The following is a 26,972-nucleotide window of genomic DNA, read 5'->3' as shown; positions in this document are numbered from 1 at the left end:
TACAGAACAGCGACCAGCCAGTGCCCGGTGACCAGCAGAGTCTGATAAATGCAGCAGAGCACCAACTAGGAACCAAAGGGCATGGCTCCCAATCACCTGGCCACCGAACCAGGAAATCACAATTTAATTGTGTTTACGGCAACAAATTTTTACTACCGTCACAGTGCCATCAACCACATCTACCACCACATTGCCCGTACAGTGCTGGGTGCTAGTTTTTAAATCAACAGAAGTAACCCTGTGTCTACGGTAACACTTTACAGCCTCATTAGGTAGTAAGTACAAATTGGAGGTAATCAGCTAGGCCTGTAGCAATTACATACTGTGACTATGTGAGGGGCTCAGCCAAAGTATTATTTCTGAGACTACTGTAGCTCCAACCTGCCTAAAAGTCATAAAATAAAAATATATTTTTAACCGTGCCTTAGATTTGGCATTCCGCAAGCTAGGAATGTGTCTATGAGAATATATTACATACATTTTCCCGCTGTTTGTGCAGAGTCCCTGGACTTTCATTTCACGGACCAAACTGGATCCTGAGATAACTTGGCAAAAAGCTAGGGGTCTATTTACTAAGCTTTGTTAGGAAATAAAGGGAATTTTTCAAACACAGCCTGTGACATGACAGTTGGGAGCTGATTGGCTGGCACCTTATCACTGTTCACTTTATCGCCTAACAAAGCTTAGTAAATAGACCCCATTTGTGTTTTATTTAATGTAAACTGGTGAAACACAGTGAACTGTGCTTATAGTGCCTGCATAACCACAGCTGTGCTTATAAAGAGGGTGACCGAGAACCATTTTATTGCACATTTCTGAAAGCAGCGCTAAACCTATACTACAAATTACCTCATAAAAAGGAAATACTAAGAACAGACTTCCCCCCCTGTTTAAAGTTTAAAAAAAGTAAACAGCTTTCAATGTCCTTTCACCGAGCAGGTTTCCTATAGCCTGCAGAGCAGTAGAACCGTGACATGCCAGGGAGCAAGTATAGCACAGTCTGAGATTGGTCTATCATAGACTGGATAGTGCTCATTCCCGGATGTGTATCCTCTATACGCTGTGCTTGTGATGGGTGGAGGGAGCCTGTCCAGAAGAGAACACAGAGACCTGGATAGATTGAGCGATCAGGGAGGGAAACCCTTCTATGTATTTCTTAGGACATTAATTAAATCACTTCAGTAATAAAGCATGAAATAGTATTGTCTTTCAAGACAGTGCTCCTCTCTAAGAGAATGAAACAGCCGATATTAGTAAATGTAATTAGAATGTAAGACTTCTGAAGTGAAGGTATGGGGAAATATTTACACCAAGCTCTCTAACCAAACCTTTAGGGAACACTATACATAATAACTATACAAAGTAGAGATGTGCAGGCTCGGATAGGTTCAAGTTTGCATGCCGAGTTCGGATTTTTCCCTCCAAAAATCGGGTCTCAGAAAGAGGCAAAACGTCATCATTCATGGACAAACATCATCTTCCATGGAGTTTTGTCCAAGGAAGATGATGTTTGTCCATGAAAGATGAAGTTTTTTTCCTCTTTCTGAGACCCGATTTTTGGAGGGAAAAATCCGAACTCGGCATTCAAGCTTGAACCTATCCGAGCCTGCACATCCCTAATACAAAGCGGATTTTGTAGTAACATCAGTGGTAGTAGTGTAATTACCTTGAACTGATCCACCCTCTCCAGCTTCTCCAGGTCTGGTACCAGCCTGACCCCATCTTCCAGAGTTTTCAAGAACTCAACCTGGAATTCCACCATTTCCAACAGATTGCCAAACAGCACGTCAAGCTAAAGAGAGAGGGTCGTAGCAATTAACAGTATGCGCTCCATAATGTAAGATGCACTACAATACAGGACAAGTACAAAACAAAAACCCGCAGCAAGGCCTGTGACACAGGTACGACTATGTACCGTACACGCAGGAGTGCGTATTCCGGTGCAAACGTGGGCGCTGCAGGTTTCCGGCGCCTTTTCAACTCACAAAATAATTAATTAAGCTGTTATAGGGTATGCCACCCCAATAGGGCCTAAATAGAGATACGTGTGGTCATTTAGGGACAACATAAACCTATTTCCCTGGTTTAGTCTCCATACTTAGTCCTGCTGCCTAAATAATTACAAGGTCACACTACCCAGCCTGGCGATATGAAATAAGTTACCCCATGCGCAAAGAGGTGCATCTAGTTTAAATATACAGATAACACTAACCTCATCTTGTGTGAGAAACGTCTCTTTCTGCAATGGTTTAAGGTATCTTTCCATTAGACAGTTTAGATCCTGATCAAATACAGAAAAATACATATTATAGCTATAATGCACAGCTCAAAGCAGCACTGTGATTCACGACACCAAAACGTTCACATATTCCCATAGAGAGAACAACGCAACAATAGACAGAGGTGATAAATCAATTTATAGCACCTCGCAGATGGCTGCAACACACACAGGCACGTCTAACACTCCAGAGCAAGCAGCGGAAAATACCTTGACATAGGTGCGCTCCGTCTCAAGCAGCTCGCAAATAACCTTGCGCAATTTGTCGGCGTCTGTTAATTGCCTCATGGTCGCTAGCTGGGGTCCTGTGAATTCGGAGGGGCTCAGGCAAGAATCTGGAGAATTCATCTCATTGAGGCTACGACAAAAGGCTGCAACCTGCTCTGTGTTCTGCAACGAGATTGATGTTATGTAAGCGCCGGAGAGAGGAAACGTGTTTGTCACTTTTGAAAGCTAGGCTGGCAAGTATGCGGAATGACCAACAACACGAGGAACACACATATTATATATACAGCGGTCATGACTAATACCTATACACATACCACCACACAGGTGAGTGTGCACTTGTATTGTTATTCTCTTATTTTATAGACAAACACTCCAGGTTACCAGTCCTGTAACTAGGTACAATATAAATGTACATTTTGCATATAAAATGATATTACAGATGTAACCATATTAAGGTGATTTCCAGCCATGCTCTGATGCTGGGCAGGTGCATCCAAGAACGTTACATGTGGCGTTGTGTAGACAGAGCTTGAAGCACTACAATCCCCATTACGGCATGTTTACTAAATTGCATGATGATGTATGGGCCGGCTTCATTACGGATCGCAATTGCGATTATGCACGCAGTCTCACTGCGATAGTATGCTAATCCACTGCGATCGATAAGCTGTCGCAGCACAACATAAGGACGCCCACTTTACCTTACACACATTCGTCATCCTTTGCAAGACTGCAAAACCATCGGTAACGTTGAGTACCGTGGCAGCCTCACGCACACTTGCACAAGCTCTGACCTTACTGAGGAATTGCTAACCTCCACGCACGCTATGAGTTCTCAGGCTGCGCAGGGCATTTTTTGTGCACGCCCCTGCAACGGCGTTCAAAGGCACTGGCACGCCTGCGTTTCGACGACCGCCCAGTCACCTCCCCCGAACGGCACCACCTGTCAATTACTCTGCGATGGGTCGGTGTAGTCACTGTGATCGCAGTGGATGGTTTGCGTACGGGCACTGTGATGCATACACATAATGCAACAATCTGCCAATAGCGTGCGTAATCGCAGTTGGGATCGGTAATGAATCAGCCCCTATGTTTGTTTTTTAACATTTAACAAAATTATTTTCATCAAAGAATGAAATTACAAATCCTATAGAATAAAACACAGATAGAGTTGCACAAAAACGGCAAAACACAACAGGAAAAGCGCTGTACCGATACTGATAACCAGGGCTTTTCCCAGGGTCTTATCTGTATAACACAAGACTGTCTCTGAAAAAATAGGGACAGCTGGCCACAACGTTGTAGAAAAAGAAACAGTTGCAGTAACATTTTACTCCAATTCATTACTGCAAACACTAAAATAATATAGTCCAGCAAATGTGACACATTTAGATTCCCCATACACACACACACACTACGGGAAGATAACCTTGAGTGTCATATCCGTGTCAAAACAATTTTCCTTCTGGAGTGTGAGATTGCGATTACACGGATCCCTGTTACATCTACACAGCAATTATGCCACTTCCAGACAAAGCTGAGATACGCCAAGTGTACATGAGTCGCAATCACTGCCACCTGTGTACCTGGTTATGTACATGGACATCTCTATATAGAGGGCATATATTGGGCTCCCAATAATCCCCGAAACTTTGCCAGTCTTGCAAACCTTCCCCCCCCCCCTCCCTTCAAAGTCTTTTCATACGTCTGTGTAGGCACAGAGTCACCTAGCAACCAGATTTCAGAATCTCTCTCAGATCCTCACATAAGGATATAAACAGAAACGGGGAGGGAATCGATTTCACTTGCAAATGGATATGATGGAACAAAATATATCTACTAAAAAAAAAGAAGAAAAATAAAAGACTGAAAGGATTTTTTTTTCATTGCACTATTAAATTGGTATTTGGAAAAATGAAGAAAGAATCCGTTTTCATGTAGGCATTGCAACCTTCCTCTCCTCACACGAGGCTGCGATATAATATGCACAGCTAATCACAGAGCCCGCAATGTGCGTTGGCGAGTATGTTGGCTTCTTAAGGACTGAAAACATTGGCGCTGATCTGCACCAAGGAGCAGCCAGCTTCTTAGTAAGTGGAGGTATTAACCACTGCTGTGATCTGAAATCATTTCAGACCCTTGGAAGGGATTCCGGCTGGTTAATGATCTCTTGAAATGAAAGCACTCTTAGTTCGTCTTGTTGTCGGAATCGTCTCAATGTCAGAGTAGGATTGATTTACGCACTAGGGGAGAGCTGTCAGGTACGTCCTCCCCCCAGACCAGCAGAGCATTTGTGGACCAGCTGTTCATAAATAAGTTTTTGGATGGTGGGATCTTTTGGACATCTTCATTTTCATGGTTGTGCTTAGTTACTGGGCGTAGAAAATGAGCATCAGAGGGGGCGGCACGGTTAGGGCGCAGTGCGGGGGGGGGGGGGGGGAGACGCCATGCAAGGGTGCAACGTGGGAGGGGGGGAGATGTCTGGCAAGTGTACTGTGTGTGGGGAGGGGTGGGGGGAGGCAACTGGCAAGGGTGCAGCGTGGGGAGGGAGACAACTGGCAAGGACACTGCGTGGGGAGAAAATGCCTGGCAAGGATGCAGCGTGGTGGGGATACACTTGGCAAGGGCGCAACGTGAGGGGGACACGGGTGGCAAGGACGCAGCATGAGGAGGAGACACCTGGAAATGGTGCAGCATGGGGGGGGGAAGATGCCTGGCAAGGGCACAGCTTGGAGTGGGGATGCATGGCAAGGGTGCATCGTGGGAGGGGGGGGAGAGACGTCTGGCAAAGACGCAGTGTGGAGGGGAGACGCCTGGTAAATGGGCTTAGCGTGGAGGGGAGACGCCTGGTAAATGGGCTTAGCGTGGAGGGGCGACGCCTGGTAAATGGGCTTAGCGTGGAGGGGAGACGCCTGGTAAATGGGCTTAGCGTGGAGGGGAGACACCTGGTGAATTGGCACAGTGAAAGAGAGCTACCAGGTAAGAGAGAAGCAGGTAGGGGGGGCTTCTGTTAAGGCCGCTGCAGGTGTGGGGGGCTGCTGGTAATGTGTGCAGCATGCGCACACAGGGGGGAGCATCTGGTAAGGGTACAGTATGTGGGGGGCCGTATACTTAGGGTACAGCACAGGGGAGCCGCCTGGTAAGAGTGCAGCATGGGGGAAGAGTCCTCTTGTAGGGGCGGATCACAGGGATCTGCCTGGTAAGGGAGCAGCGTGCGGAGGAGAGCTGCCTGGTAAGGGCGCAGTGTGTGTGGGGCGTGTTTGCTTAGGGTGCAGCACAGGGGAGCAGCCTGGTAAGGGTGCAGCACGGGGGAGCAGCCTGGTAAGGGTGCAGCACGGGGGAGCAGCCTGGTAAGGGTGCAGCATGGGGGAGCAGCCTGGTAAGGGTGCAGCATGGGGGAGCAGCCTGGTAAGGGTGCAGCATGGGGGAGCAGCCTGGTAAGGGTGCAGCATGGGGGAGCAGCCTGGTAAGGGTGCAGCATGGGGGAGCAGCCTGGAAAGGGTGCAGCATGGGGGAGCAGCCTGGAAAGGGTGCAGCATGGGGGAGCAGCCTGGAAAGGGTGCAGCATGGGGGAAGAGTTCTCTTGTAAGGGCGGACCACGGGGATCTGCCTGGTAAGGGAGCAGTGTGGGGAGGAGAGCTGACTGGTAAGTGTGTTTGGGGGGGGGAGCAGAACTCAGCAAAAAGTTATTTATTTGTCTTGTGAAAGTCAGACAACAAAATTGAAAAAAAAAAAAAAAAAACCTGTCAAATCTAGAGCAAATTTTGTATATGAATGAATTTAGATGAATGAACTTAGGGGGCGATTCAGACCCGGACGCTAAGCTGCGCTCTCTCTCGCAGCCAAAAGGGGCCGGGTATGCAAATTCCGCGATCGCACTGTCTGGTGTAAGGACGCCCTCTATGTCTTAGAGAGCGACGGTATAGCGAACGCATGCCAGTCTAAAGACACCCACTTTTATTACTTAGCACACGTCATCTCCAGGAAGTGTATGACTAATCTGAACCATCGGAGCTGCACACAGCGGTGGAGGTAGACCCTACCCCAATGCAAACACATGCGATCACTGCAGGCTGAAATACAACCAAGTGACGTGTACAATGACGCTTCCATGCTAATTATGCACACCCATAAAACTCAGTTTTGATGCCCAGACACGCCTGTGTTCGCAACACCACTCCCCCGTTCACAAGCACCTTCCCCTGTTACCACCCACAAATGGCACATTCTGTCACTCAAAGTAGCATCCATTCTGTGTATTACGAGTGCACAATTTCCGAGCGCAGTGAGTGACTCGCGCATGCATATATTGACGCATATGCAGACGGACGACTATCAGCCATAGCGTGCGTTCGCGACTTAGCGTCCAGGTCTGAATCAGGCCCTTAGTCTTTTGGGTTTGTTTTTATAATTAATGGTTCGCGAGAAGAGGAATCCTGTTTTGGCCTACGCTTGACAACTTTCAGGACTCCGTGAACTTACTACAGTTTGTGGCCAGAGCATCCCAAACAAAGACACTGGCCCAAGCTAGCTCAGTCCTAAACAACAGATAGGGAGCGAACTGCTACAAGTTTCACTCCGTTCACTGCGTGCCGAAATATGACATAACGGCAAAATCATTACTATCATGCTGCGCAGTGCGGCGACAATATTACAGAATAATTTCTCAATATTTAGAAAAAATAAATTTGAAGCTGCGTGGAAAGGACCATCTCTGTGAAAAGACAAAAACAGGGTTCACCCCACTTGTTGAATTGGCAGCCGTGGGTTTTTTTTTTATTTAATTCCCCCCCACCCCCCAATTTTTTATCATGGAGTGCGGATTCACGTAATCGTTTAGACCACCTCCCTCTTTTTACTCAAACTAAAAAGCGGCAAGTGGCGAGAAAACGCCGATATACAGTATATCACGAAAGAATACGCAATACTGTACATATAACAAGTCCTAAAACAAGTTAAGGCAGTATTTGCATTCCTCTTATTTTATGGAATACGTCCCCTATAGTCATAAATAGTTAAACACAGAGGTCATTTCATTTGGACAAATACGCCTTTTCATTTATTTCCTTCTTGCATTTGATGACTGAGAAAAACCTTACAATACCCAGTTATTAATGCCTGACCCCTAATCCTCTTCCCTCCTGCCTGTGGGAAGCTAAACCTCCCTGTGACACACGGCTGCACAACACCTGGCGCTCAGACGTGTGGGAGAAAACCTCTGGTGAGAGATGATGGGAGTACAGTCACACAACAATGCCTCTCCTCTGAGGTTTTCCCCACTGTCTAATGCTTCCTGTGTGCCCTGTAACCTTCCGCCTGGCCAGATACACACCAACACTGGTCTCCGGCAGCTTCCTGAAAGCTATTTCAGTACGGAGGCACCACATGAAGGAAACCAGTTGTTGACCTCCAGTGGGGCCTACAAACAGACTGTGCCCTGCTTTGGGTTTGATGTACGGATATTTAGCCTGCTATTGGATCAGGCTGCTTTCTAGACTGCACGCAAGTCCGAATGCGTCTGCGTCTCGCAGGTTTTTTTTGTTTTTTTTTAGCAAACACTAGTCACAAAGGATTATGAGTCGTACACATCTCACCGACAGCTGAATAGGAATTACTATATGCCAACTGGGTAAGAACTGGTACCGTTTCTAATGATGGAGTTTGCTCATGCGGGCGAAGGACTGGGGGGCGGTGCTGTTGCAGAGATGCGCGTGACACAAATATGGGTGAATAGGCGATTAGGACTTATGATCGCTGGAGACGTCCTTAATTGCTAGCGTATTATGTGTGACCACTGCGTCCCTGTGCTGCAGATTCTTCCACCTGTGACCCTCCATCATTTAAATGGCTGCCACCTTCAAGGCATCTTGACTCGTTCTGTTTGGCCAGTGGAGGCCCCAGTAGGCCGCCATAGAATGTGGAAAGTGTGTGCAGCCTGTCATTAGAAATCCACAGCCCTAGTAATTCAAATGTATATGGAGCATTGGTGCTATGGAGCACCCCTGTCTCAGTCTAGGTGGGACACGAATGGCTCCAGCAGAGAGAGACAGGCAGACACTAATTGGGAACTGAAGACGTCCATCAGTATCAGCGGAGGCCACATGCGAGGCCTGCTCACGAGGTTCCTTTCTCAGCCACTAGAAATATGAGCAGGTAAGCAGATGGGGCAGGCTAACCTGTATCTACAGACAGATGCCACAGCCTCCTGGAGGTACAGACAATTGTGGCCATTATCATTCTGCTGTCCAAGGTGGCAACTAAAAAGGAAGATACATTTGTTTTAGTATGGCGTACACATTCCAGTATGGTCACTTTCCCTTTCTCTCCCAGATTCCTCTGTCTATGATCATTGCATCTTCAAAAGAAATTAATTGGAAATATTGTATTGGCAACTACTTGCAGAATTGCCATGGATTGGCTACAATCTTCCCCCTCCTTTGTTATCGATGGGATATGGCACGTCAATGAAATGAGAGCTTATCACAAGTATAAGAATTCTTTAAGATCCTTTATTAAAGTATTGGAAAAAAAGAGCACGTGCTTTAATGTTCGCATCAATTTACCATATTTCCCACCACATGCGGAGGACGGTCTTTCTGACTCCCCCTTAATTCCATCCGGTCTCCCTTACTCCCCTGTTTTGTGGTTGGCACACCGCCTTTCATCTTTCTCCTTCGCTCTCGCTAATTAACCCAAACACTTTGGCGAGAACGCTGTCTGATATTGAATGCTCTTGTCGCTTTTTTGCTAGTTTCTATACTATAAGAAAATATAACATTTTAATTTTCTGATTGGAGGTTCATTTCATTTCTACGCGTGTAAAGTTTAAATCGATACTGGTTGTTACCTAGTGTTGACTCAAAAATAAAATAATAACCACCATCGTGCTGCAGACGAGACTGCTTATTTATCGCATGCCGCAGCCGATGGTTTTCCTACTGAGATGCCCACCAGCTGCAGCGCTAATCCAACACTGTGCGTATTAAGACGCACCATCGGAGATTGCAGCAGCCCTATTAGGCCGGATTCTCCATCTGAACATGGCTGTCTGAGTCAGTGCAACTGGCTCTTTAGATGCAGTCGCTGACTGCGGCACGCCCGTGTCATTGTCTGAGCCACCCCGTTAACACCCAGAAATGCCCACTGAAAACCACTCTTGCTGCGTCCAAATTGGTTCAGCGTCTCAAAGAGGTAACCATCGGGAGCGCGTGCGCAGTGCGACTCAGACACATAAGCGGCCGATTATTTTCAGTCGGCTCGTGTCCACCTCTGAATCAGGTCCAGTGTCTCTTTATACAAATCAAACTTAGGGCCTGATTCACTATGGAATGCAACTGTGAATGCAAAAGCGATTACGCGCGCAGTTCCACTGCGAAAGTATGCTAATCCATTGCGAACGCAATGCCCTCGCAGCGTAACATAAGGACGCCCACTTTACTTACCACACATACGTAAAGTTTAGCAAGACTGCGAAACCATCGGTACCATCGCAGTCTCTGGCACACTTGCACAAGCTCAGGAATTACTAACTTCCACGCACGCTATGAGGTGTGTAGGGCATCGCAGTGGATAATTTATGCACACCCCTGCAACGTCATTGAAACGCACTGGCTCGCCTGCATTCGCCAGACCACCCCCACCCGTTACCACCGCCAAACAGCACTTCCTGCTAATCACTCTGCGCAGTCATTGCAATGGCTAGTTCGCGCACTGCGATGCATATGCATGCGTAACATTCGGCCGATTGCGTGCGTAAACGCGGTTGAGTAAAGTAGTGATTCAGGCCCTTAATCAATAAGTATAGAAAAAGTGGTAGCTAAGTATTTATAAATATAGGTCATTTTCCACCATTTCCTGGATCTCTGATTTTATTATAGGTTGTCAGCGTAAGCCATTATACATGTTCCCCATGGTGATGTATTCTTACTGAAAGCTCTCACTGAGAAGCTGGATGTCGCCTCTATATATTAATAACACAGTTGAACCTACAGTACTACAGCTACCAACCATCCCGCTGTATAAGCCTTACAAAGCAGAGCTCAACATGGAAAATGAGACCAGAGTTGGCAAAGCCATTGAGATGGTTGCCCAGCAAGTGGGCAGAGCAGGAGACCCAGCTGCTGGTTCTCCTGGTCTGTGAAATATACATACAGAAAACATGTGTATTATAGCTACTGACCTAGAAAATAAACGGCAACAAATACATGTATTGTTGTCTGTTAATTATATGGGCACCACTGTAATGAACCAGCCACCCCTCCCATTGCCTGGCTAAGGTCAGTGAGACACTTAAGTTAAATTCCATCTTCGAAAACTACCAATTTCCCTACTAAATGCAGCATGCGATGAATAGGCCACTGAGCATTTTTTGATCTCTACATGCTTGAGGTCAAAAGTGATGGAAAATTCTCTAATCTCATTTAATCTCAACCAATGGGCTACAAGACATAGAATTAGGAAAGTAAGGAAGAGACGTGAAGCACCACGTTTGAGAGGTGGCTGCTATTTCACTGAAAACTTAGGAGCGGATTCCTAGTTGGGAGCAAAGCAGAAAACAGCAGGGTAATTCCATGTCAAGTGGGGCAATTTAGAAAATCGTCCCCACTGCCGATGGTGGTGCACTGCGGAGTCAGCGACAGTTGCACCTACCCCCACTTTGAGGGTCGTAGTTGTGCTACTATTGCATTTTCCCAAAGGTCGTCTGACATATATGCCAAACTAAAATTTTATCAAAATTGGAGATGGTCAGGTGGGGTCTCCTGGTTCACTATACATGGAAAGACCCATCAGTAACTTTGCACATTGGTAAAACCATGTTACACTGCAGGTGGGGCAGATATAAAATGTGCAGAGAGAATTAGATTTGGGAGGGGTGTGTACAAACTCAACTCTAGTTTGCAATGCAAAAATAAAGCTGTCCAGCATTTGTGGGCTACATGCAAAAGCAGCCGGTATTTACCCTATGTGCAAAAATATAAATGTATTTGCACCCCTATCATTGCAACACGTTTTTTCCCCAGATACAAAGTTACAGATGTATCCTCATATACTGTAGCATTAGTTGCGCAAAACAGCGCCTCTCTGCACCAGGTCCCGAGGCGACTCGGCCGCGGTGAGCGTCACGCTCGCTCAAAATGTGCGTCTTATTTTTCATAAATAAAACTGGAAGCGACAAAACTGCTCTGCTAGATAGCACTGACATTTGTACATCTGTGTATGAAGTGCTACCGTGCAATGGCCGCGGCCTTTCTCAAGCCAAGTTAAGGCGTTCCACATTAGCGACTTTGAAGTGTTTAAAACTAATTCCTGCGGTTAAAGCCGCAGCCCGGCATCTGTAGTACCCTTTGGTGTTTCACTGTGTCCGCGATGCAAATAAGACACAAATTTATAAGGAAAAGACATTATGCTACACCTCTCGATGTGGCTCAATAGCGCCGGGCATCTCGTGCTGTATGGCGTATTGAGGCTGGCGCTATGAGGTCACATCTGTACTTGCTTTTTGTTTTCCCTTGCTCCAAACTCAGAACCGGGCTGGTTATTGTCTACACTGAAACAACTGATCAGACTTCATCCAATAATTGCCTATGAAAACAGTCTACACACGTTTCCGAATGTCATCTGCTCAAGTGCAATGCAATGTACTTTGTGTCTTACAGGTGTCTAGTAGTGTAATTACCTAAAACCAGCTGGGAATACTGTAGTGTATAAGTAAAAAGAAAATGATTCCAGACAAAGTAAAACAAATAAGAATGAGCGATTGTCGCAGGGCTCGTTACACCATCCTGGAGACCTTTATGAAACAACTTATTTGTTACAGTTTACCTGCTTTACGTATAGTTTAATTGTGTACTCTTTTTAGAGTATTATCTGCGATGTGCCGCCGGACGATTATTACAGTAAAGAATCTTTTTTTTTTAGTGCTTCTCTATGAGGTACAAGGGAAAATCGCAGAGATATATTGCCGACATCATAATCTGGAAGCACATCGCATGGAACTTAATCGCACCCTAAAGGCTCATACACACTAGACGATGTGCTGTGTGAAAGATATTGGGTGTACACACTGAACGATATTGGTAACGATATCGTTCAGTGACGTCATCCTGCTACATCCCTGAACAGACACTTTCTGATGACATGGTCAGATTGGCCTGCAAGTTGGTCGTTTGGTGCATACACACTGGACGATATGAACGATATATCGTTGAACGTTAATTGTTCACTTTTATCGTCCAGTGTGTATGCCCCATAACTATCCTTGAGCTTTATGGTAAAAGCATTTTATATTTTGCTGGCTTGGCTATCCTGCAGACGTTACTACAATCAAAGCACTGATAGGAAGACACAAGTTGAATGTGTAAATTGCTGTATATAGACAAATGTTAATTTGAAATGTACAAATGCGTCTCTGTTGAGCAGGCGCACTGCAAGCTTGTCTACACAGTGACATCGCAGACCTGATTAGCTGATATAATATGCGCTCTCACCCCTGTGTAATGGGCTTAATACTAGTTGGTGGATGGAAGCGGTTAAGTATCAAAGAGCTCCATAACCTTGGCATTGGTTTAAGATGATTTGTTTCGGCTCTTACACACAGCTAGTATCCGTTATCTGCAAAGGAGATGTCATTAAAGCACGAGGAGATGGTTCTCTAATGATATAGAAGGAGGAATGTATCATAATCACACACTGAAAGCCAGAGATCACAAGTGTACGGGAAATATATTCTACCACACAGGGATAAACAGGGGACACGATGGAGCATGATACATGTTCCTTTAGGCACATTCATTTCCAAACATGTTGAAAACAGGTCTCTCCTGGTCCCTTGCATGTCTAAAACTGTACATGCAGAAAAGTGCATTGAAGCCTTATTATAGGAGGAAACTTGCAAATTAGACTTGTCTAGGTTACATTTACCATGTACTTATAGACTGAAAACAATTAACAAGAATGCCATTTGGGATGGATGGCTGGCAAAAAAATCCTAAATGGCCCACGGAGGCCCCCCATTGGTTATATTATACAACTATGGGCCGTATTCAATCAGCGGCGAAAACTGCAGTTTTTTTCGCCATAGGCTAAAATGGCAGTTTTTCGCCAAAAACAGGACGACATTTTCGCCAAAAACCAGGCGAAAACGCAATTGTCAAAAAAAAAAAAAAAACTAGAGAAGTTTTGACCATCCCAGACCAGGCTAAAAAAATGTAAAAGCCCTATTTTTGGCTAAAAAATGGGGATTTCTTTCAGAACCCTGAAAGAACGCAAGCCCCCCCCCCCCCCTCTAATGACAAATTAGCAAAAAAAAAAAAATTACTAAACTGCGCACGTTGACGAAAAACTACCACGCAATTTTGGGTGAAAAAAAAAATGATAGGAAGCAATTTTTTTTCCAGGTAATTACTGTTCCACGAAAATTGGGGGTACGTTAAAATGGGTTCAAGTATATTTTCGTGTCCTACAAATGCAATTTAAAAAACGTAAAAGAACGCCTGCTGCGACCGCCTGCGATGTTTAAAATACCTCACACATCCATACCGTCCCCTGGGAAAATCAGACCCGATACATTAAAACTATTTTCAACGTTTTTGATTTTTTTTTTTTTACCCAAAATTTGCACGCCCGTTTTTCGCCAAAGTGCGCAACTTACGAATTTTTTGGGGGGTCATTTATCATTGGGGGGCGTCCAAAGGATTCTGAAAGAAATCCCACGTTTTTACCCAAAAATAGCGATTTTGCATTTTTTTGCCTGGTCTGGAATGGAGAAAACCTTTCTCCAGTTTTTTTTTCGCCAATTGCGTTTTCGCCTGTTTTTTGGCGAAAATATCACAGTTTTTTGCCTATGGAGAAAAAAACGGCCATTTTTGCCACTAATTGAATACGGCCCTATTGCTCTCACTCATTACACTTGTAACCCTGTGTGCACACATATTACAAGCCCCCATCTTGTGATGCCATATGAGTTAGTCAGCAAAAAGTAACACCTTCCAACCGCTAGCGGGATGGCAACACGACAGGTAGGCCGGTGAGACAGAGGGGGAGATGTGTTAATCCATCTAAAAAAAATTAATAAGTGGACAAGCGGAGAAGTTACCCATATAAACCAAACTGCTTATAGCTAGCACTGACCAAGTACATTCTATAACATGACCGGTAGAAATTGATTGGTTGCTATGGGCAACGTCTACACTCTTTAGAACAGTGGTCAGGGAACAGGGGGTAAATTACCACACATGGGGTAAAAATGAAATTCCTGGGGGTAATGGATGGACAGCTGGGCATGCATATGAATCATTGTATAATATAGAGTGATTCATATGCATGCCCGGCTGTGCCGTAGGGAGGCTCTAAGCCGGACGCCCGTTGAGATGTTATTACCAGCGGGCGCCTGGCTCCTTCCCTGCAGCGCCGCGTTAGCCGGAGGCTGGAGTTCTCTTCTGAACTGCAGCTTCCGCTTCTCTCCATGTGCACTATGGGAGAGACGTCATGATGTCTCTCCCATAGTTCCGAGGAGCAGCCGGGCGGACAGGACAGCGGCAGATGCAGGAGCGAGGATTACGGTAAGTGTTTTTTTTTGTACAAGCGGCACTACAGGGGCATTATATGGGGTCACTACTATATGATTTCCTTCCCTTCAAATCAAGGGTGTAACATCGACGTATCTAAATATATTTTGGGGTAAAAGGTAAAAAAAGTTCCCTGACCCCTGCTTAGAAGGATTGGTACATAGTTCACAGCCTTGTGTATACGTCACTAGCATAAAGTGGAGGCAGCCATTTTGTAGGATGACCTACTATCCCATGAATTCTCTAAGACGTAAAACACATGACTTGCACAAAGTGCCTTTAGCATCTATACTGTGGCTGGATTCTAGTCTGTATTCTCGGGAACACCGGAGTCTGACTGCGTGTAGGCGATGAGTGCAGTTCGATGGATGGTGCCATCTTATGGGAGTAGTAAGTTCAAAGCATTATTTATTAATGTTTATGACTGGATAATATGTATTATTGCTCTTAAATCCCATGGCCTACCAGAAATCACCGACTATAGATTTCTATGCAGCCGATACATTGAGGGTCTATGTATAGGCATTGAGGGTCTATGCAACTTCTCCACGCTGTATTAAAAAGCGTGGAGAAGTTGCCCATAGCAACCAGTCAGCTTTGAAGTAGCATTTATCAAGTACAGTCTATAAAACAATAGGTAGGAGCGGATTGGTTGCTATGGGCAACTTCTCCCTTTCTTCACTGCTTGATACATAAACCCCTTAGTCAGGGGCCACAGTCACTCACAGTAAAGTACAACTGATCGGGCTAGTAATGCAAACACAGCATTACAACCGTTTCCACACGTCCCTTGGGGTTATGGTCCCATTATGTCATTGGAGGCCATGACAGTGGGTTTTTAGACTACTGATTTAGCACCATCCTCAGGGAAACACAAACTCCATTGTGCCCAGACATGTAGATACTGGATCTCACATGCATCTGGAGCCAGCAGAGAAGGGTCTGCCACCTGCCCCTGGCAGGATATAACCTCCACACTGCCCACAGTTACATCCTGGAATCAGCAGGGTATTTTGTTGTTTGATATAGGCAATTAATCACCAGGATTATTACCCTGGCAATCTGAGACATCCAGGAACAGACTGAGACACGGTTCCCTTTAACATGGATTTTGTGTTTTCCTTATAGTTTGTTGAAACTTGAATTTGAAACTGGAATCTTTCAAATCCCTACAAAAGATGTTTTTACATAACCCTGTTCCTTCACCCTTATCGCACCAGAGGGGAAAAAGTGTCAGGAAAGGGCTTAAAATATTAAACTTCGGAGCTTAAGAGATTTAACGGATGACAAAGTACAAAATCAAAGAGGTCTCCAGTAGTCAAAAATGCTCAGATCTAGGCAGGTTAGGCAATAAACGCAGAACACTCCTATATATAAATCTGACCACGAACTGTACTTCATCTAAACGCAAACAATGTGATGTCCTGCATCTTTTACATGGATCCGACAGCTGCTGCACCGAAACGTCTACTTATTCCGAACATCGGGGATTATTTCCTCCTCACCTAAAACTGGAACATAACCCAAATTGCAAAACATCCCAGATAATGAAAATGAATATTTGCTATAACTTGAAAGTGTATGTCAGAAAAATGACACTGTATAGCCAAACTAAGTACATCGAGAATATAAAAAAAAAAAGAACATTATTAGACTGCTATGGTTAAGGCACAAGTACATCAGTATAACGAAAAACAATCAAACAGAATACTAACCAAAATACAAAGCATAAGAACAAAAGGAGTCTTAATTAGAGAGATAGAAGTGACAGGACATAATTAATCCTCTGTCTGATGAGGTGGAATGAAATACATTGCCATTGAATAACTTGCTTCTCTTCACAGAAATAAAAAAGGTTAAAACAAAAAAATTGATTTAAAAACCCCCAACACCCCCCCCATCCCATACACTGTACCTTTCGAAGAATTAACTCTCCATTGCCTGGTAACCTCCAGGGTTAATGCAAACCCACCGAGTGTTGTGCAATGACCAGCACCCGGACATGGCAGGGGATGCTATCCGTTCTTTACAGCTCGAGGTAGGTGCGGCAAGCAAGCCCAAACTTGATGCTGCCTGCAGCGGCCGTCAGTAAATTGTGGGTTATATATACAAGAACATTTTTCCATCCAGCAAGAGCCATTTATGGATCCAGGGATATGAAAGAGCAATGAGGATTGCAGATCTCTCCTTCCTTTCACTCTCAAAAGAATATGTAAAAGGTTAAAAAAAAAAAGAAAAGAAACCAAGGGAATAGGGCTTTATTAATCCCTGTTTAAGCACAGCCAGACGGGTGAGTGCTTGTCAGTGCAAGCCATCATTGTAAAGCACAAGCCCCCCTCGGTGACAGAGAAGATAGCATTACACTTACTGCTAAGCTGGAAGGAGCTAAAAATGCTTACAAGCCATATAAAGCAACATGTCATTAACACAATTAAACAGAAGCTAAATGCACAGGGCTTCCTATATGAAGAGAGAAGTGACTGAGTCGTACATCCATTCCTCTGCGAGACACCATCACTTACATACTTGTGGAGAAATAAATATCATTTAGTCATGTATTATATAGATATCAGCCACTTCAGTGTGCATTAGGGGAACAGCTACAGATGCAAGAAACCGACTGAGAGAAACTGAACTACAACTGGTACAAACGCCGGAGGAAAGGTTCTGGGTCAGGACCGAAGTCACTCTGCATTGCTCCCTGCTGGCGATAGAACATCCTGCAATATTCTGATTTTAATTCCATTTTCAAAAGCGCAGAGAGAAAAGATTTTAGATTACACACACACACACACACACACACACACACACTTTCAGAACACAGTTGTAAGCAAGACACAGGATAGATAGACTGCAAGTAAAAGAAGCCCCAACACATATTTACATATATAGTCCCTGTTTTCCCAACTACAGATGTAGGCAGGATGTGGCTCTTCTGCTGCTGTGGAACTACAAGTACCGACACACCCTGCTACTGCCTGCCTTCCTCAGGCTATACTACCAAGAGCATAGCAACATATTTGTATATTAGACAATGGATCAATGCAGATTCCATTACAGCTCAGGCATTTTGATATAGACGTAAATCAGATTTATATTTAAAAACAAAACAAAAACATAACATCAAATCAATACAATATCAGCGATGGTATAATAAGGCTCTAGAGCACAGTTACTGTTTTTAAGTCTATAAAGTTTAGTGATGGCGCAAATATAAAACAAATCCATTTACTTGTAGTGGATAATGATGAAAAGCTCAGCAATCACTTACTAGGATACTTTAATGTACATAAAGGAGGAAATTATAGACCACTTACTATGTATCCGTGAGCCAGACGTCATGTTCTACAGGATCTCAAGGATTAGTTTTATTTTGCACAAGTAAAATGAGACCAAAAAGTGGGAGAGATTGTATTCCTCTGGAAATTCAGGAAGTGAGTGCAATGGTTCCCCTTCCTGTAACTAGTGATAGCCCTTCTACAGTACTTTACATAGGGTTATCTTGTGTCTATAAGCAACACTCACTGTCGATGGAAAATTGAGTGCTCGCTTTACAAAGTGCGCCTTGAGGATCAGTATTGTTTTCAAGGCACCCCCAGGCCAAATTCAGGAAAACAAAACTATTAAGTAAATGGTGCTTACCTGTAATCCTTAGGTTCAGTTATGTGTTGGGGATCAGGTCTGCGCTTCTGTATGTCCACATATTTACATTACATTGATAATAAATACTTTGATTTGGTGCTGGACCACCAACCTGAGGCACCCCTGCAAGTGTCCTGAGGACCCCAGGGTGCCACGGCACACAGTTTGGGAACCACTGGCCCAGATTGTTGGAGCTGGTTCGTTAGTTTGTTGCGACTGACCGTAAGGTTTAGCATCCTAGAATATCTCAGCGTTAATACAGTGTCATATTTCCTCATGGCAGCAGCAATTAAATCTGCTAAACGAAGTTCAACCCTAAGCTATTAAACTATAAATCACGAGCAATTAGCTGCTCTTAAGGCTCCGTGTCTGATTGCAGGATGTTACCGTACAGCTGAACCAAAGGGGGGTTTAATTGGGACTAACAGCCAGAGTCAATTAAATAACACTTTCATCCAATGATTTTATCCAACGCTGCAAATCGCACCTGATTCACCGCTGAGGCGACAAACTAGAAACTTCAACTAAGTCTACCCCTGATCTTCCAACAATAGGTAGGTGAAAGGTATGTGAAAGTGCTGGCGACAAAGTCGGCAAGATGCATCTCTAGACAACAGGCCAAGGAAGAGGCGGCAACATCATCAGCCGTCAACTTAGGTAATAACACGGGCCTGTTGATAATTTTGGAAATGTCCAGAAAATTAACATTCATTATGGACGCATACCAAGGCGATTGGTAAATAGACCCCAAAAATATTCCCAATGTGGTTGTGCCCAATGTCGATGGTTTCAGCAGTCGATCGGCACATGGTTGTTGTCATCCGAACATGGTCAGTCCCCAACCATCTATAGCACAACCAACAATGATGTGAAACCACTGGCCATAGATCGATGGACACCCTTAAACTGTCGCGCTAAATGCAAAACCCTTTACTTTCTCTGTTCAACAAAGTTGTGTCCATGCAGCGCTCCCCAGCATGGGCGATTTTAGGTCACGCAGGAGCACACTACAAGATTCTGAGAGGGTGGAGGGATCTGGAGAGATCATAGGAAAGGCCATCTGAAGATAGCATTAGCAATCGGAGACAAGCTCTGGAACCCTTTGTTTGAAGCTTAGTAAAACTGCACTAACGTAATGTTCCCATATATTTAAGGGGTGCTACATTGTGCTCCGAGGCTGCCATTAATGCAGAAGATACAGTATCTTCTGCGTTGGCCCACTGATGCATCAAGAATCATAAATTACCCACAAATTGGTAGAAATACCATTTATTTCATAAAAAAAAAAAAAAAACATCCATATAAAGTAGATATTTGTAACAAACAAAGGAGTGCGGTTCCAAATGACAACCTCTCACCAAAGTTCGGCGCTGCAGTGGGCTAGTGCTAGGTTTTAGCTTGAGGTCCCGAGCTCAGCAGCTCGACACCACCGCAGAAGGCTCAATAAAGTCCAAGATAGGCTGGGTCCTGCAAAATCCCTTTGGTTCACAACGCGTTTTGGATCTACAGGACCTTTCTTCAGGCAAAGGTAGCATGTGATCAGAATAAGACAATATTTATACTCTCAAGCTGTCCCTAATTTGGGGATTCAGTTCCCGCTTCAGCGTCCAATTCCGGGCTCCGTCCCGTACCAAAAGTGCATTGCGTTCCACTGTGTGGACTTTCGGTGGAACCGGAAGTTCATGCGCTCCACCTCGCGGGCCATCTTTGATTTTGCGTTCCACCACTACTTGATCTACTGCTAGAGGCAGGATGAGGCTTCACTTTCTCACCAATTTGTGGGTCATTTCTGATTCTTGATGCATATTTGGCACAATCGAGCACCAATCATTAACACTCATTTGTATTTCATTTGAAATATTGAAGCTTGATATTACTTCTTTTTAAGTGTTAATTGGGGCTGTAGGATTGTTGTTGAGCATTTACAGGTATTACTTTATTTTGCATTGATTGTCCATTTATAAATAGCGATGATACTCAAGATTTGAGGAAAAAATGCGGAAGAAATTGTTTCCACGTGATCATTGGGGCCAAAGACCTTGATAAATAAGCCAAAGAGTGAGCAGCAGTTTGTTTTCTCCAGAAACACTTTGGCAACAGGCGGCCAAGTCTGGCTTGTTGGAGAGGAAGACCTCCGTATAACATATGGACAGTGTAGGAAGCCGGCGGCTGCTTAGATTATATCACCGGGCGTAATAAGATTGTGTGTCATATTTGTCTTCTCTCCCAGAACAGGTGGGAGAATCACACATTTTAAGGTGGAGATTAGGCCTCTGTAGTAATCATATCTTCTCTTATAAGCTTTTCTGGCAGACTACACTTTCCCTTGTTAACTAGTTCTATCTCTACTAGTTCTATCTCTCTGTAAGAATAAAGAATAGGCAATATAAAGTGTCTGACTGTAATAGGTGATGCTTTTGGTCTATGCTGTGTTTTATGGCCTTATATTTTGTAGAGTGGATTATGGGCCTGAATCGGAGATGTACACAAAACGGATGCTTTGCGTAGATCTCCGGAATTTTTGGGGTCTGTGCATGTACAGAACGGGTCCAGCAAACCTGCTCACAAGCTCCCCCAAATCGCAGCATGACCGACATGCTGCGGAAATTGGGGAGGGGGGGGGGAGCCAGAGCTGGTCAGCATTCCCGGAACAAAAGGCATGTCGCCCCCTGCTTTACTGGAGGGATGAGGCGTTGGCTGGATGTAGGATTACCTGGCCTTGCAGGCAGCAGGAACCGGCCAGGCTGCGTGAGTCTGACCAAAGGAGCAACCATGGCAACCGATAGCGGCGGTTCTGATCCGAGATAGCATCTACGGACGTTGCACCCAGATCGCAGAGGCAGCAAAGAGGTGCCAATTACCCACGCATTTGCGCTGGACGGTATTGCACAGCCTATTACTTGCGAATGTGCAATACCGTCTATCTCTGAATAAGGCCCCGTGTGTCTAACATTAGCTACTTGAACCTCAGAGTTCCTATATTTAATTAGGCTATGCGCACTGACCGGCTAATTCAGCTCTTTCCAGCAAGTTCAGTATATGTCAAACTATTACAGAAGTGACTGCAGCCAGCTACAGGGCAGCCCCACCTGGAACAGCTACCTGCTAGCATGTACTGACAACTGACTAACCAGATGAAAGAGTAATACTAACGGGGCTCTGCTGAGTGCTGAAACATTGCTGCAAAACATCTTTGGAGCTAAGTATTATCTTGAAGTTACTTTTAATTACAATAACGATCTGCAGGATTTGCTATAGTCTGCAAACACTCCGCTATTACACACCTTAGATATTATTTCCACCCTTTAGGATATTGCGTCTCTTTCATGTGAAGTAAGGTGTGGTGTTCTAATGATGCGACTCTACCACATCATTGTGCAGCAGTGTGTACTGGCCAGATGTTAACGCAACAGCAATGACAGGATACCCGGTGAAGACACACTCCCATAACATAGTCATGTACTGTATGCCTATAGTTCTGTAACGTGTGGCTCACCAGCTGGGGTGGAGATACAGTTCCCAGCATACCCTGCCAGCCACAGAAATGTCTTTGCATGTACTAATTCACAACATACACATAAACAAGGCACAGAATGAATAAAGCAGCAACTCTATATAGAATCTGCCAATATAGACACTTTATCAAGATAATGTAAATTTGTTATGAAAAACTAACTACAAAGCTGTGCATCCTATGTCTCAGCCAGAAGATGTGTTGCTAATGACATAAGCTTTATCAAGTTCCTAAATTTATATGGTATGACAGTGCCCATGAGTAGCAGCTCAACTAGTCATATGGTACGGCAGTGCCCATGAGTAGCGGCTTCTCTAGTCATATGGTACAGCAGTGCACAGGAGTACCAGCTCCTCTAGTCATATGGTACGGCAGTGCCCATGAGTAGCGGCTTCTCTAGTCATATGGTACAGCAGTGCACAGGAGTACCAGCTCCTCTAGTCATATGGTACGACAGTGCACAGGAGTAGCAGCTCCTCTAGTCATATGGTACGGCAGTGCCTATGAGTACCAGCTCCTCTAGTCATATGGTACGACAGTGCCCATGAGTAGCAGCTCAACTAGTCATATGGTACGGCAGTGCCCATGAGTAGCGGTTCAACTAGTCATATGGTACGGCAGTGCCCATGAGTAGCGGCTCAACTAGTCATATGGTACGGCAGTGCCCATGAGTAGCGGCTCCTCTAGTCATATGGTACAGCAGTGCACAGGAGTAGCGGCTCCTCTAGTCATATGGTACAGCAGTGCACAGGAGTACCAGCTCCTCTAGTCATATGGTACGACAGTGCACAGGAGTAGCAGCTCCTCTAGTCATATGGTACGGCAGTGCCTATGAGTACCAGCTCCTCTAGTCATATGGTACGACAGTGCCCATGAGTAGCAGCTCAACTAGTCATATGGTACGGCAGTGCCCATGAGTAGCGGCTCAACTAGTCATATGGTACGGCAGTGCCCATGAGTAGCGGCTCCTCTAGTCATATGGTACAGCAGTGCACAGGAGTAGCGGCTCCTCTAGTCATATGGTACGAGAGTGCCCATGAGTAGCAGCTCAACTAGTCATATGGTACGGCAGTGCCCATGAGTAGCGGCTCCTCTAGTCATATGGTACAGCAGTACCAGCTCCTCTAGTCATATGGTACGACAGTGCCCATGAGTAGCAGCTCCTCTAGTCATATGGTACGGCAGTGCCCATGAGTAGCAGCTCCTCTAGTCATATGGTACGGCAGTGCCCATGAGTAGCAGCTCCTCTAGTCATATGGTACGGCAGTGCCCATTAGTAGAGCTCCTCTAGTTATATAGTATGGCAGTGCCAATGAGTGGTGCTCCTCTAGTCATATGGTACGGCAGTGCACAGGAGTAGCAGCTCCTCTAGTTATATGGTATGGCAGTGCCCATTAGTAGAGCTCCTCTAGTTATATAGTATGGCAGTGCCAATGAGTAGCGGCTCCTCTAGTAATATAGTATGTCAGTGCCCATTAGTAGCGCTCCTCTAGTTACATAGAATGGCAGTGCCCATGAGTAGCGGCTGCTCTAGTAATATAGTATGTCAGTGCCCATTAGTAGCGCTCCTCTAGTTATATAGTATGGCAGTGCCCATGAGTAGCAGCTGCTCTAGTAATATAGTATGTCAGTGCCCATTAGTAGCGCTCCTCTAGTTACATAGTATGGCAGTGACCATGAGTAGCAGCTGCTCTAGTTATATAGTATGGCAGTGCCCATGAGTACAGCTCCTCTAGTTATATAGTATGGCAGTGCCCATTGGTAGCGCTCCTCTAGTTATATAGTATGGCAGTGCCCATTGGTAGCGCTCCTCTAGTTATATAGTATGGCAGTGCCCATGAGTACCGCTCCTCTAGTTACATAGTAGTTACATTGGTAGCGCTCCTCTAGTTATATAGTATGGCAATGCCCATGAGTCGTGCTCCTCTAGTCATACGGTACGGCAGTGCCCAGTGAAGAATTTCTTACATGAAATAAAACCAGGCCACTTCAAAAATCATTAGCTATTAAACTAGAAAGTATATGATGTTTCCTGCACAAGAGTTGGGTTGCCCATCCTGTGTGACTCCCCTGAAAAATCATCCCCCTAAGTTGCAATAGTTGGAACATTTATTCTCTTCTTCTCTACTAGATGCCAGAAAAGAATTGTCAGCTCTTGGAAGCAGCCCAACCAGCCTACTCAAGTCCAGTAGCTTCTCCTTAACAACAACACAAGGATCCTGAGCCGCATAATTAACAATGACTAAAATGAATATTTGAGAACTGAATCACCAGATAGTACATGATAAAGGTAAAAGGCCTGATTCTGAATTACATGCGATGCCGATATTCTTGCAAGGGTCAGTGATTTTCACCTGCACATGCGGCTAAGTCCCGGAGCGCGTTCATCCAATGGTGAGTGCACAGTCACAGTACCGACCAGTTTCAGGAAAATTTGGTAAATGTATTTGGCGTTCCAGGGCGGTGATTGCTCAGACGTGCGGAGATGCACTGTCTTTTGGGTGTGTTATTATTTATTACCAATTACTTATATAGCACCCACGAGTTCCAGTGGAGCTTACACTCAGCGAGTCCCAGTGGAGCTTACACTCAGCGAGTCCCAGTGGAGCTTACACTCAGCGAGTCCCAGTGGAGCTTACACTCTATATTCCCTACCACATGTAGATACACTAGGGTTAATTTTGTTGGGAGCCAAATAACCTACCAGTATAGTTTTGGAGTGTGGGAGAAAACCCACACAAATACAGGGGGGAAATACAAACTCCACACAGTTACGGTGATAGTGGGAATCGAACCCACGACCTCAGTGCTGTGAGGCAGTAATGCTAACCATTACACCGTCTGATGCTTAATCTCTTACATTGGAGGCCACACGCTGACGGAGATTCTGCACCTAGCTTGGGGCTGGTCCAAGTACGTTCCGATGGTTTTGTATAAAAGATGCACAAAGACGGGCGCCCCAGTCCTTGCACCGTCAGAGACACGGATGTACAGCAGGGGAAGGGCTGATACTAGCATTAGCATAAAGTCGCAGGTGACACTACAGCAAAAGGCGCTAAAGTTGTTGCAACAGCGTGTAACTCTGAACCAGCTCCAACATGTTACATAAATATATGGGAATACTTTATTATAACGGTCTAAAGGATCTTCAAATATCACCTAAAATGGGACCAAATGAGGACAGTATTAATCAGAAATTCAATGATTTAAAGTACATTTCTATCCTCGTATACGACAGGGTATGCGACAAAGAACAGCACTGCGAAACTCATAGCAACTAGACCATTACTTTCAGGTCTCACATACACTTTATAGATTACAGTAAACTAATTGTTGCTATAAATTACTGCATGATTGGTAAAAAAGAACAAGGAGTGCTGGAAGTGATTATATGGTCCCACTTAGCCCTGATCTCAACATCATGGAGTCTGACCATGGAGAGTAAAGTGAGTGGGGGCCATTGCTAAGCCACTGCGGGGCAACGGCGAAGCGTCAGGTGCGGGAAGCCCATAGGCTTCTCTAGGGTAACACCAGGTTTTTCTGCAGTTACCCTCTACACCGGTAAAAGGGGATTAGTACATATGGAAATGAAGACGGAAAACAGGGGTTTTTCCGCATTTTTCCTAGTCTGATGGGGGGGGGGGGGGGGGGGTCAGTTCCCACCAGGTTAGCACACTGGGGTAAATGTATGAAGCAGTGAATAGAGCAGAGACGTGGGCCAGTGGAGAAGTTGCCCATAGCAACCTATCAGCTTTGATGTTGCATTGATCAAGTACATTCTATAAAATAATAGGAAGGAGCGGATTGGTTCCTCACTCTTTCACTGCGTCATACATCTACCCCATTGTTTGGTAGTGAGTTTTGCCCATTTTTCCTTGCAGATTTACCCCAGGTTGTTTGGCTGATGCTGTTTGCTGCATTTTTCAAATAGAGCGACGGATTCTTAATTGGACTGATATCTAGACTTTGACTTGGCCATTGTTCAACCACGACCTTCCTCCCAAGCTTTAGTTTTCTAGCAGCCTGAAGCAGATGGTCTTGCAGTATCTCCCTGTATTTTGCACCATCCATAGGTCCTTCGATTTTAACAAGGTGCCCAGACCCTGCTCTGGCTGAGATTAAAGGGACGGCCTTATCTAGTCAGGGTCTGGGTGCCAAGAAGCATTTTCCAAATCCTCACAACTGATCCCTCAATGCTCACTGGGATATCCAAGCACTTGGATATTATTTTGTAGTATTTTCCTACCTTGTGCACGTCTTTAATTTACTTAGAATGGGCTTTGGTCTTCGTTTTCACAGCTTTCCTTCATATTTACAGCATTCACATTGTTACTTCAGTTAGGTGATCTTTACACATAATAGAAGACTTTTTTTTGTACAATTCACAGGTAGAGACTAATTGCACAGAGGTTGAAAATGTACATTAAAGAGCCTACTGGTTGGTAATAGAAGCACTGTCTGTACAACAATCTGTACAAGTGTCATTTGTAATACAGACAGATTTGTTGACATTTTAGAGGTTGCAAGTAACTATATATACATATAGTATATATCTATCCATCTCTGAATGATAATGAAACAACTCCCATGCACCCTTCTCTTACTGTATCTATGAAGCAGGCAATATAGAATTGTTACAAAGAGAACAGACAGAGTGGGATTCACTAAAGCTTGGTAAAATGTAACGTGGCGCTGTTGCCCATACCAACCAATGAGATTCTATCATTTTCTAGGATGCAATACT

General features: G+C 44.8%; 1 protein-coding gene across 6 annotated transcripts in view; it reads right to left on the bottom strand.

The window, feature by feature from the left end:
• TIAM1 (TIAM Rac1 associated GEF 1) overlaps positions 1 to 26,972 on the bottom strand; it is a 317,485-nt gene that overhangs the window by 16,486 nt on the left and 274,027 nt on the right. For all 6 annotated transcript variants that reach the window (XM_088481651.1, XM_088481650.1, XM_088481655.1 and 3 more), the window contains 3 exons: positions 2,489 to 2,668; positions 2,213 to 2,281; positions 1,667 to 1,792 (listed from right to left, as the gene is read on the bottom strand). In XM_088481651.1, the coding sequence (XP_088337777.1) occupies positions 1,667 to 1,792; positions 2,213 to 2,281; positions 2,489 to 2,668 (375 nt within the window). The remainder of the gene's footprint in view (positions 1 to 1,666; positions 1,793 to 2,212; positions 2,282 to 2,488; positions 2,669 to 26,972) is intronic.

This window comes from Taudactylus pleione, unplaced genomic scaffold (assembly GCF_031769625.1).
Source record: "Taudactylus pleione unplaced genomic scaffold, aTauple2 ptg000276l, whole genome shotgun sequence".
Taxonomy (NCBI): domain Eukaryota; kingdom Metazoa; phylum Chordata; class Amphibia; order Anura; family Myobatrachidae; genus Taudactylus; species Taudactylus pleione.
Note: the sequence above shows the minus strand (reverse complement) of the source record. Positions and strands in the feature narration are given on the sequence as shown.